The sequence below is a fragment of the Drosophila navojoa genome, chromosome X (genome assembly GCF_054131105.1).
Source record: "Drosophila navojoa isolate 15081-1374.11 chromosome X, UAZ_NAV_1.0, whole genome shotgun sequence".
Taxonomy (NCBI): domain Eukaryota; kingdom Metazoa; phylum Arthropoda; class Insecta; order Diptera; family Drosophilidae; genus Drosophila; species Drosophila navojoa.
In genome coordinates this window covers 13,233,836-13,244,171 of record NC_142895.1, presented here as the reverse complement: position 1 = coordinate 13,244,171, position 10,336 = coordinate 13,233,836, and the positions used below count along the sequence as shown (strand labels likewise).

At 39.4% G+C, this 10,336-nt stretch overlaps 4 protein-coding genes across 6 annotated transcripts; 2 read left to right on the top strand and 2 right to left on the bottom strand.

Annotated features, from left to right (window-relative positions):
• Positions 1-1,183: 1,183 nt before the first annotated feature.
• Positions 1,184-6,153, bottom strand: Rbp1-like (RNA-binding protein Rbp1-like). Of its 2 annotated transcripts, none has more exons than XM_018108444.3 (2): positions 5,602-6,153; positions 1,184-1,299 (listed from the first exon to the last, which is right to left on the bottom strand). In XM_018108444.3, the coding sequence occupies exons 1-2, from the start codon at positions 5,967-5,969 to the stop codon at positions 1,212-1,214; spliced, it is 456 nt and encodes a 151-aa protein (XP_017963933.1). In that variant the 5' UTR covers positions 5,970-6,153; the 3' UTR covers positions 1,184-1,211. The 2 variants fall into 2 exon arrangements, with proteins under 2 accessions (XP_017963933.1, XP_017963932.1); XM_018108443.3 differs by lacking the exon at positions 1,184-1,299 and adding an exon at positions 3,471-4,898.
• Positions 6,154-6,208: 55 nt separating this feature from the next.
• Tim9a (translocase of inner membrane 9) lies at positions 6,209-7,065 on the top strand. The gene is made up of 3 exons (XM_018108451.2): positions 6,209-6,418; positions 6,566-6,661; positions 6,724-7,065. Exons 1-3 carry the CDS (start codon positions 6,359-6,361, stop codon positions 6,853-6,855), a joined length of 288 nt encoding a protein of 95 aa, XP_017963940.1. The 5' UTR covers positions 6,209-6,358; the 3' UTR covers positions 6,856-7,065.
• A 171-nt stretch (positions 7,066-7,236) lies between these two features.
• Positions 7,237-8,611, bottom strand: Ype (yippee zinc finger protein). 2 transcript variants are annotated; one of them, XM_089264066.1, is made up of 4 exons: positions 8,392-8,611; positions 8,068-8,310; positions 7,836-7,995; positions 7,237-7,767 (listed from the first exon to the last, which is right to left on the bottom strand). In XM_089264066.1, the coding sequence occupies exons 2-4, from the start codon at positions 8,183-8,185 to the stop codon at positions 7,680-7,682; spliced, it is 366 nt and encodes a 121-aa protein (XP_089120192.1). In that variant the 5' UTR covers positions 8,186-8,310; positions 8,392-8,611; the 3' UTR covers positions 7,237-7,679. The 2 variants fall into 2 exon arrangements, with proteins under 2 accessions (XP_089120192.1, XP_017963939.1); XM_018108450.3 differs by having other exon boundaries at positions 8,068-8,286.
• A 213-nt stretch (positions 8,612-8,824) lies between these two features.
• LOC108656402 (mpv17-like protein 2) lies at positions 8,825-9,939 on the top strand. The gene has a single exon (XM_018108446.3). It carries the CDS (start codon positions 9,138-9,140, stop codon positions 9,852-9,854), a length of 717 nt encoding a protein of 238 aa, XP_017963935.1. The 5' UTR covers positions 8,825-9,137; the 3' UTR covers positions 9,855-9,939.
• Positions 9,940-10,336: the final 397 nt, after the last annotated feature.

The following is a 10,336-nucleotide window of genomic DNA, read 5'->3' as shown; positions in this document are numbered from 1 at the left end:
AAAATCCTTCAGCTGGTTTAGTTGCGCTGACAATCCATGCTATGTAGAGTTTCTAGATCGTTCTAATACATTGACATATGCAGGTCTTTATATAAGTCTGTGAAGTGGAATTCGGAGAGCTTATATAGTAGCTAGATATCGCTTCAATGGGCTTTTAAAGAGCTTATATAGTGGTTAGAAAGCTCAGTAAAATGTGACGCCTTAGACTTACGCCTCATATGTATACCAAGTGTTCCATTTCCATAGTTCCATGGTTGATATTTTGTGACTGCTTACTGAAGGTTGCTCAACCTATATCTCCTACCTATCTATAAAGTTCAACTGTCAAAAAATCATTTCCAAAATCGAAATATACCAAATTTTTGTTATTTATTCCACAATCTCCCCGGAATACAAACCTGTTTTTCGAAAGTCTGAAATATACTTTCAGCAATTACTGAAACTGAAATTTAAATTAAAAAACATGTTTTTCTTACACTTTTTTTATTTGATCTTTTTTTTTTGTTTTTTCTTTCTTTTTATTATGTTCACCTTAAATCGTCTTAATTCACTTCATTTTTTTTTTATTTTTACAATGTGTCGGTTAGGCAAAAAAAAAAAATTATAGATATATATCTATGTATTTGAAAATAATAGATTTAAAGAAACATTCACAAAATACTCGTACCTTCCGCTCTTCCATGTGGTGGTTGACGAAGTGGGTGTATGCCAAGTGTTTTGTGTGTGTTTGAGTGTTTGTGTAGTTGCAGTTGCACTTGTCTCTCACTTGTTGCCTCCCTTTAATCTCTATGCACTTACTAGCTAAATACGCAGCAACAAACTGGTTCTTGAATTTTATTTAAATATAATTTTTAATTTCATATTTTGTTATTTTACTTTTTTTTGTTTATTTTTTAACTTTTTGCTTATTTGGTATTTTTTGTTTTGTTTTCGTTCTTAATCAATCCATTTTTTATTATTTTTGTTTTGAGTGTAGTTGTCGAATACTCACAATTCTATGTTTACATAAAAACGAAAAAAAAATTAAACTCACTATGATAGGACAATTCTTTAGTGGACACTTGTGTCTGTGTGTGTGTGTGTGCGTATGTATGTGTGTCAATGTGTGTGTGTGTGTGAGTGTCTGTTTCCTACTGCTCTGTTCATAATGTTGTTGTTTTGTTGCTGCTGCATGTTGTTGCTGTTGTTGCTGGATTGGCTGGCACCTTCACCTAGTGGCGATCCCTCGAGTCCGAACGGCTGCGTCGATCACGTGAGAAGCTGCGACTGCGGGTGCGAGAGCGTCTGGGCGAGCGTGACCTGTAAGTAGATTGGTGTTTGTGGTGGGTGGGCGTGATTGGAATGGATGGGATGGGATGGAGTTCAATTTGTGGCAGGATGACGGATACGATGTATTTATTTTTTAATTGAATTTCATATGATTTCAGACAGACATACGGCAGGAGCGCATGAGTGAGAGTGAGTGATAAGATACAGAGAGCGAGAGAGAGAGACAGAGAGCGCGCGAGCGAGAGAGAAAAGAGAAGAGCGAGAAAGAGAGAGAAAAATACAAATTAAATAGTTTTCTTTTGTTAAACAAGCAATTTGAAACATCAAATTTGGTATTTGGTTTTCATTTCATTTTATAAACAATGTTGCAATACTGAGCCTCCATTTCTCAGTTTGTGGTTTTGTTGTCAATTAATTTTTGTTGTTTTTATTTTTTTACTGATATTCTATGGAGAAGCTCTGAGAGGAGTTGGTGGTTGATTGGTCGGTTGGTTGGTTGGTTGGTCTTGGTGGTTGGTTTTCGTGATGCTCTCGCAGTTTGTCTGTTGGCTGTGGCGCTGCGTGGAGCTGAGCTGAGCTGAGAGAGATGCATATACATATACACATACACATATATATATTCATAGAGAGAGAGAGAGAGGGAGAGAAAAAGAGAGAATGCTACTTTTGGCAGGGGGGCATTTGGCTGGTCGGTCTCTTTTCCTCTTACGGTGGTAAGAAAATAACATAACCAAAAACTAAAACAAACAACATACATTAACGTTGTAGTAGCTGTGGTGGTGGTTGGTGTTGGGTGAGTTCAATGTTGGATGAGCATAGCAGACTGAGAGAAGAATGTTGTACTAGTTGCTGTTGTTGTTCTGGTTGATGATGTTGATGTTGTTGCTGTTGTAGCTGTAGTTGCAACACTCGATTGTTGTTACTGTAATAGGTGCGCAAGTGTATTGATGCTCTAATTACTGCTGCTGCAGTTGTTGCTTACACAAATACACACACACACACGCACGCACATACACAAATTCAAGAGAGGAGCCGAGAAAAAGGGGGGTAGCCTGAGGTAAGTTTCTTCACATTTGTTACTGCATTCGCGCATGTGTGTGTGTGTGTGTGTGTGTGTATGCGTGTTGAGGAACAACAACAATGTACACAAACAAACAATATAAACAATAACGATAAACGATCCAAAATGTAAAGAAAACGAAAGAAAATACTGTTAGCAACGGCATAGCCGAAGTCTAAATACCTTTGCTGACAGCTGACATCCGCAAATGCTCAAAGACGCTGCATACAGTGAACACACAACAATTGGAACTAATTCGAATTAGAATTTACAATTAGACTCGTGAAATTTAAGGAATTACAAATCATAGCATTCCAATATGCGAGCATTCACTGTAGCGATACTATATAAAGACTAGCTATTTGGGCACACACTGTTCGGGTTAGCCCACTCATCGCCTCCTCATTAGACTGATGATATAGTGATACGATCCAACCAACTTTAACATATATGCTGACTGCAGCAATTAGCAGCATCTATGCCAAGTTTCATTAAGATTGATTCACTGGATGATGAGTTCATATAGGCCAGAAGCGGAAATGTTGAACGCACGGAAGGACATCAGGTCACAAATCAGCTTAGCAAATGCATTCTACTCGTTGCAGCAAGGGTATTATACAGCAATGTTAGCAACAAAAAAAGTTCTAAAAGAAACGAAAAGTTAAAATTTGATAGCATTTCTTTTAGCTAAAAGAATTTGTTTTGTAGCAATTTTACATACGCTTTTTTTTTAGATCTTTGAATATTTGCTTTTTTTTTTTTTTAATTTTTGGTAGTTGCTTTACGTGATAATTCGGAGGTGGTGGTTGGTGGTTGTTGTTGTTCTTGTAGTTGGTGATTATTGGTGGTTGTTGTAGTTGTTGTTGTTGCAGGAGGAGTTGTTGCAGTTGCAGTTGAAGCTGAAGTTGTGAAGAAGCGCAGCGCAGCTGAATTTGAAGATTCATAGACATTTTTTTCTGTGATGCAGAGATGCTCGGCGCAGGTATTTGCTTTTTAATTTGTAGGGGATGGAAGGTATATGGGGGGTGGGGGGTATGGCCAACCCGGTAGGGGTGCAAGAACTGAAATGAGCTACGGAACTAGAGCAACAACAAATTAAATTAAAGATGATTAACAAAAAGAGAGCCCGCCCTAAGCTGTAGCATATTGTTGAAGTAGCTGTTGTTGTTGTTGTAGTACTTGTTGGTTGGTTGTTCTTGAAGTTGTTGTTGTTGTACTTGTTGGTTGGCTGTTGTAGCTGTTGTTGGTGGCAGGCTGGCTTCTAGATGAGCATAAGATGATTCTTACATATATATATACAAATATATATATTCATTAATCAACAAATATATATACACTCTATATATACAGATATATTGTGGGGGACAGAAGCAGACCCGTTGAGGCTGAGAGGCGTTGCAGAAGACGCGTGTAGGACTGCAAGTTGAAGTTGAGTCTAGAGTTGTTGTCTACGGTTGTTGGCTGTTGCAAAGCGTTGATTGATTGATTGGCTGACTGGTTGATTGATTGGCTGATTGACTGGTTGGTTGGTTGGTTGATTGATTGGTTGTTGGTGTAATTGGAGTTAGATTTGATTGCTGGCTGGGTCAGTAGTTGCACTTGCTTGTTGTTGTTGTTGGTTGGTTGGTTGCTGTTGTTGTAGTTGTTGGTTGTGGTGGTGGTGGTGTTGTTGATAAGTGTTGTTAATATAATATATGTGAGAGAGCATAAGTCGTTGTTGTTCTTGTTGGTATGAAAGTAGAAGCATTTTTTGATGAGCTATGAAGATTGTTGCTGTTGTTACTTATTGGTGAAATTGCGACGACAGCTGCAGTCAAAAGCCGTTGATTGATCGTTTGATTGACCGACTGATTGACTAGCCCCACCGCTGCGCTTTGCTGGCACGTCGCATATGCTGATTTGTGTGTGTGTTTGTGAATGTGAGAGAATATTGTTTATGTTCTTGTTTGTGTGCGTGTGACGAGTTAGAGAGAGAAAGAGCGATAGATAGAGAAAGAGATATGGAGAGTTGTGTGAATGAATTATGTTGTGTTGTGTGGTGTGGTATCGCAGTTGATGCTGATGCAGATTGTAGCTGTTGCTGCTGATGGTAGATGGTGATTGGACTGCCCCTTCAGCTGACAAATAGATGCGTACGTTAAGTACTAAGATTTTGTAGAGAGCTTGCGAAGAGGAGCATGTGTTCTTGTTGATATTGTTGTGATGTGTTGCAGTCGCTGTTGCAGTTATTGTTGTTGTTGGTGGTATTGTTGTTTTGCTTGTTATTTTTTGCAGTCAGCGGAATATATCGTATTTGTTGAAATCGACAATTATCATAAAGCTGCACAATTTGGTTGGGCGTGTTGTTGTTGTTGTTGTAGTTGTTGGTGTTGGTGAAATGTGTGTAAGAGGAGGAGCAGGAGCTGTTGTTCTTGTTGTTGTTGTAGTTATGAGACGTGAAGTTGTTCTGGTTGTTGTAGTAGTTGTACTTGTTGAAGGAAGAGGAGGAGTAGTAGAAGTTCTAGTAGTAGTAGTAGTAGTAGCTGTTGTTGTTGTTCTTGTTGTGCTTGTAGTAGAAGTAGACTTTATCCTGCAAAATGATTGTGAAACCACATTAAAACTGAGCCTCAATCGTTGATGAATTGTTTTTAATTTGTTTGTTCTATTTTTACTGGTTTACTTGTTTAATTTAAATTAATTATATGCGATACTCTTAAGTTTTTCACTAAAACACAACAAATCTTTGTACAACGGCGAGGCCGCATTTAAATAACAAGCGGGCAAACGGGTCAAACGGGTGTCAATGAAACCTTCAATCAAGTACTTAAAGGATTTAAACGTAGGGCAAACTAGCTATCGGCTTAAGCTGAGCATCCACCAACCCTGGTCTATCGATTATTGATATTCGGACTTTCGAAACTCTCGCGTGGTGCACACAATTGATGCGCACGACACTGTAAATCTGTCTATGTATGAGTGTGCGTGTGTGTGTGTGTGTATGCCGTGTGTATGTGTATTCATGTGTGCGCTGTGCTCACTTTTACAACCGGTACTGCAATATTTCTTGTATGTATACGCACATTGGCGCGGGCCCGTTTTCATTTACGTTTTTTTTTTTTGCTTGCCCCAAATCGATTTTTCATACTTTTCTGTTTTTTCGCCAACTCATATGCAATGCGCAACACAAATAAATATATACGTATATACATGGTATATACAAAGAGTCTTAAATGTACACTTATATATACATAAATATATAGAGATGCAAGGGGAAGAAATGGGATTGTACTCACCTATAACGTCCGCCAGCGTCACCAGCACGAGCAGCTGCACCGCCGCCACCTCCACTGCCACTGCGTCCGCCGCGGCGGCCACCGCCGCCTCCACCGCCGCGTCCTTCGCGTGAACGGCCAGAAGACATTTCGACGCGTATGCGTGTGCCACAGCAGCGTGTGCCATCGAGTCCCCTTGTCGCATCCTCTGCATCGCGACGATCCTCGAATTCGACGAAGGCGAAGCCAGGAGGATTGCGTGCTACCCACACATTACGCAGGGGTCCATATTTACTGAACGCGTTCTCAATCTCATATTTGGAGGCCGAGGAGCCAAGATTGCCTACGTAGACTTTGCAGGCCAAGTCCCATTCACGATAGCGGGGCATAGTGTATATTTACTTATATGTTAATATTGTTAAACTTTTATGCAAATTTCTATATGCCAGCTCTTAATTGCGTCGGTAGGTATACACAATTTATATATGTACTATATATATTCTTTTTTCCCAGACAGCAGGCAAGCACAACCACGCTTACGTAGAGAGAAAATTAATTTGTGATTGTGGTAAAAAAAATACAATTTCAAGATGGCAGCCAACTTTCTATCGATGTATCGTAGACTAGGAAGAGAACGATAGCAGGATATTATCGATTTGACAGCAACCCTGCTGATGTGACAGTGCCGCACAGCTGAGCTCTCTCACTGCTATTATTTAATCGCTCAACATTTCGTTGATTTCTCACAAAAAACTTAAATAAAACAACAGAGTACAAAATGGCTAAAAGCCCCGAAACTGTGTCTTTAGATCAGCTGGACAAGGATCAAATGAAAACAGTGAGTAACCATCTGCATTTGATTGATAAACATGCTGCCAATGTGATGCAATGTGCAATCGAACTAGCCGCCCGCTTGAATCTGATTTGTTGACCTGTAACTGAACAACGTGCATATGCATATATGTATGTATATGCATATATATAGTTTTCAGATTTTCTGATGTCGTACAACAAACTATCCGAAATGTGCTTTACGGATTGTGTGCGCGATTTCACATCCCGCGATGTCAAGGACTCTGAGGTGAGTCAATTAAATCTAACGCCCAATGGATCAAAGGAGCTAAAGCGTTTCTGATTTTATAGGAGAAATGTTCACTGAATTGTATGGAAAAATATTTGAAGATGAATCAACGTGTCTCCCAGCGCTTCCAAGAATTCCAAATGATTGCCAACGAAAATGCCTTAGCCATGGCACAAAAAACCAATAAACTATAGAGGAAGAATCATGAGGAAACTGCACAGTTCGAGTTACTAAGTAGTTGAGTTAACAACAAATGAAATACCAGCCCAGAGCTAAAATAGCACAAATGCATTTTTATTTTGCATTTGTATGACCCCTAGCAACTAGCAATTAAATAAATACAAAAAATGAAAACACAAAATTGGATTCAGAGAAACTCTTTCGGGTCCTCTTCAAAAAGTTAACTCTTAATAACTGGTATTTATTTGTTCAGCTGAGGACAACATATTCATCTATGTATATCTGTTCTGCTCTTATACACACATTCAATACATGTTTTCTCTCTCCCTCCCTTGTAATCTTTAAGCGAATTTGGGGAATTTGGTTTTCTTGTTGATTTATATATAGATAAGAGATAAGAGATCTGTTATTTTATTTAATCATGTAAAGAGTTAAAAGACACAGCGAATGTTTCTTATGTTATAAAACAAAAATGAAAGGAGAGCGAATGAAGGAATATAGGGATAGACAAGGGCTGCGAGATTTGTTTTTTGCTGTTGTTTTGATTTATCATTTCAGCCTCTTAACATAATTTATTTATAAATGTGCGGCAAAAGCTTAATATGCTAGTGCCTTTAATCTAGGTTTAAGTAAAGCTGACAGGGGCTTCATGTTCCACTACTGATTTATGCCGATCTATGATATGATCTTTTTTAAATCATTTAACCTACATTCTTATATTCATACATATATAGTTATATATGTATATATGAAGCCAACGCCTGTCGGCTAAATTAAATACTTAAAGGCTACACAAATGTATTGTATCCTGTTGAGCTATTCAGCTAGACTCATTTGTTCAGTGACTGGTGCCGCCTGCCTCGGATGGAAAGCCCTCTGCCTCATTGATTAGAGCATATTCAAGAATGACGCGGCCCTCTTTATACCTGTCAAAGAGACAACATACACGATCAGCAAAACAAGGTAATAGCGGACTAAATTTGATGGATTTTACTTTTGCGTCTCTTCGGTGGCAAACTCATACATCCAGCCAAGCTTTGCGCCGCAATTCTTGCACATTACATCGCGCACCATATGCCGTCCAGTCAGCATCACGCGCTCCTGAATGGCACTGAAAGTCAGGTTGACGACGCGCTTGAATAAATAAGCGCGACCTGCAGAATTATAGAAGTATAAAATATTACAGGGGGAGCAAGTAAGTATAAGGATGTGATTGCAACTCCTACCTGTGGCGCCTGTGAATCGTGTGCTAATCAATTGGCTGCGATTCGTTAAGTTCGTATGACATTGGGCGCAATTGAAGAGCTTTAGACCACCCAAATGCTCCAGAAAGATGCGACCCATAATTTGCCTTTGACAAATTGCTCGTTTACCTGTCTTTAATAACACAGTCTCTGTGTGTGTGAGTGTGTGTGTATGTGCGTACGTTTCTTTGTTTGTTGATGCTGTGTGTAGAAATTGTTGTTACACTAAATGAGTTATTGATAAATATTTTGTTAATGTGCAATCTTTCTTTTTGTTTGTTATATTTTGCTAAATGCAAAACTTACAGCTGTTTGACCTATTCTGCGCCGAACGCACAAAATACCAATATAAATGCTAAAGTGGGCAGGTGCTGTAGCACAATAAACCGTCGTTAGCTGTGGCTTAGACTACAACACTCTAATTGCGACGCCTGACAATAAAAATCCAAAAAAAGGAAAATAAAGAAACAGCGTAGCAATAACAATGCAACGCTTGCTAGGGCTGACGCACAACTATCGCATATAAGTATCGATAGCGGAATGATAGCTGATTCTTTAAAGCCAAATTTTAGAGGGTAAATTTAAGATTAGGTGCACTTAAAATTAGGCAGCGAATTTATAACTAAGCCTTTAAATTGTTTAAAAGCTGTTCATGGTGCTGATCGATTATAATTGATTATGCCATCGTATAGCTACCACACTCGATTGTGCTGGTATTTTTGCAGCCCTGGTAAACAGCTGTTCACTACACGTGATTGTGCAATTGTTGATGCTGCTGTTCTTGTTGTTGCTGTAAGCGGCAGCCAGCACACGCTGCTCCAAAATAATTTTGTAAATAAATTGTATTGTCAAAAAATCGAGTATGATGTGCAAACGTTTTTACAAAATTCAAAAATAGAAAACAACTTTCTTGGCCCCCACTCCTAACAATATGGAATCCAAAGACTAATAGCGTTTGAGGAGACCATGCTAAATTTCAGACTTCAAGCAATTTTGCTGTTGATTACAAATTGTATATAACGGTATAAAAAAGGAAAAAAGATAAGAAAAATATGCAATTCCCGCGTCGAAAACTGCGCATACTGCTCACCCTCGGTAAATATACCATATATCGTCATGCGACAACCGGCGCTGGATCTGGCGCTAGTGTTGGCGCTAGCCGGACTGCAGCGCTCCAAAAGATGCGTGAATGGCATCGCAATGCGTTCAGCAATAAGTTTTTGCTTTTCACCAATGTGGGCATCTCGTTAACGCTCAGCTCCTTGGGCGATATACTCGAACAGCAGCTGGAGCTGTACAACAAAGAGATTGAGGAATTCAGCAGTATACGTACTCGTCACATGGCAACCAGCGGCGTGGCTGTTGGCATTATTTGCCATTATTGGTATCAGCTGCTGGACAAGTACCTCCCGGGCAGAAGTATGCGTGTGGTGGCCAAAAAGATTGTGCTGGATCAATTGATATGCTCACCATTGTACATCTCAGCGTTCTTTGTGACACTTGGCATACTGGAAAAGAAAGAGGCGCACGAGGTGTGGGAGGAGATCAAGGAAAAGGCCTGGAAGCTGTATGCAGCTGAATGGACCGTTTGGCCGGTGGCACAATTTGTTAACTTCTATTGGATACCCACGCATTATCGCATTTTCTACGATAATGTCATTAGTCTTGGCTATGATGTATTCACATCAAAGGTGAAACATTCGCCTTCCACACATATGCCATCACCAGCCGCCCCGTCTGTGAAAATCTTGAAGACGCAACAGGCTTAACTTAGTTAATACTTTAGTTTATTGCCTTTAATGCCTCTATTTATCTATCTTATTCTTTAATAAATTCAGATATGTATATATTGTATATACGCAAGAGTTAGTAAGTACATTGTTTCGCGCTGTCTTTCTGTTCGTGTATGTCTGTCCGGCTGTCTGCCTGTCTGTTAACTAATCGATCAAAAAGTCGGTCTACAACTTTCGAGATTTGTTTGATGCAATTGCAACCGGTTCCTCATGATACGCCCAGACGCCTTAATTGATGCTGATGAATTGAGCACAATGACCGCCTTTGCCAAAAAAAAAAAAAAAATTGATCTTTGGCAATTAAATTCTTGTTTGGCAATTCAGCAATCAGCTAAGGAACCTTTTTCACAGCTTTAGATGTGTAAGTGAATGACGCAGATGAAACGCGCACGTTTGCTGATAACTGTCTGTGGCCGGCTAGCTAGCAACACGCCATGCCACGCCCTATTTATATATAA

Excerpts from the sequence above, each read along its gene's own strand:
- Rbp1-like (XM_018108443.3), bottom strand. The coding sequence starts at position 5,969 with ATGCCCCGCTATCGTGAATGGGACTTGGCCTGCAAAGTCTACGTAGGC. Across the intron at positions 4,899-5,601 it reads GACGCTGGCGGACGTTATAG|GATAAAGTCTACTTCTACTA; the intron begins GTGAGTACAATC and ends ATCATTTTGCAG.
- Tim9a (XM_018108451.2), top strand. The coding sequence starts at position 6,359 with ATGGCTAAAAGCCCCGAAACTGTGTCTTTAGATCAGCTGGACAAGGAT. Across the intron at positions 6,419-6,565 it reads ACAAGGATCAAATGAAAACA|TTTTCAGATTTTCTGATGTC; the intron begins GTGAGTAACCAT and ends GCATATATATAG. Across the intron at positions 6,662-6,723 it reads GCGATGTCAAGGACTCTGAG|GAGAAATGTTCACTGAATTG; the intron begins GTGAGTCAATTA and ends CTGATTTTATAG.
- Ype (XM_089264066.1), bottom strand. The coding sequence starts at position 8,185 with ATGGGTCGCATCTTTCTGGAGCATTTGGGTGGTCTAAAGCTCTTCAAT. Across the intron at positions 7,996-8,067 it reads ACGATTCACAGGCGCCACAG|GTCGCGCTTATTTATTCAAG; the intron begins GTAGGAGTTGCA and ends ATAATTCTGCAG. Across the intron at positions 7,768-7,835 it reads GCCACCGAAGAGACGCAAAA|GTATAAAGAGGGCCGCGTCA; the intron begins GTAAAATCCATC and ends TCTCTTTGACAG.
- LOC108656402 (XM_018108446.3), top strand. The coding sequence starts at position 9,138 with ATGCAATTCCCGCGTCGAAAACTGCGCATACTGCTCACCCTCGGTAAA.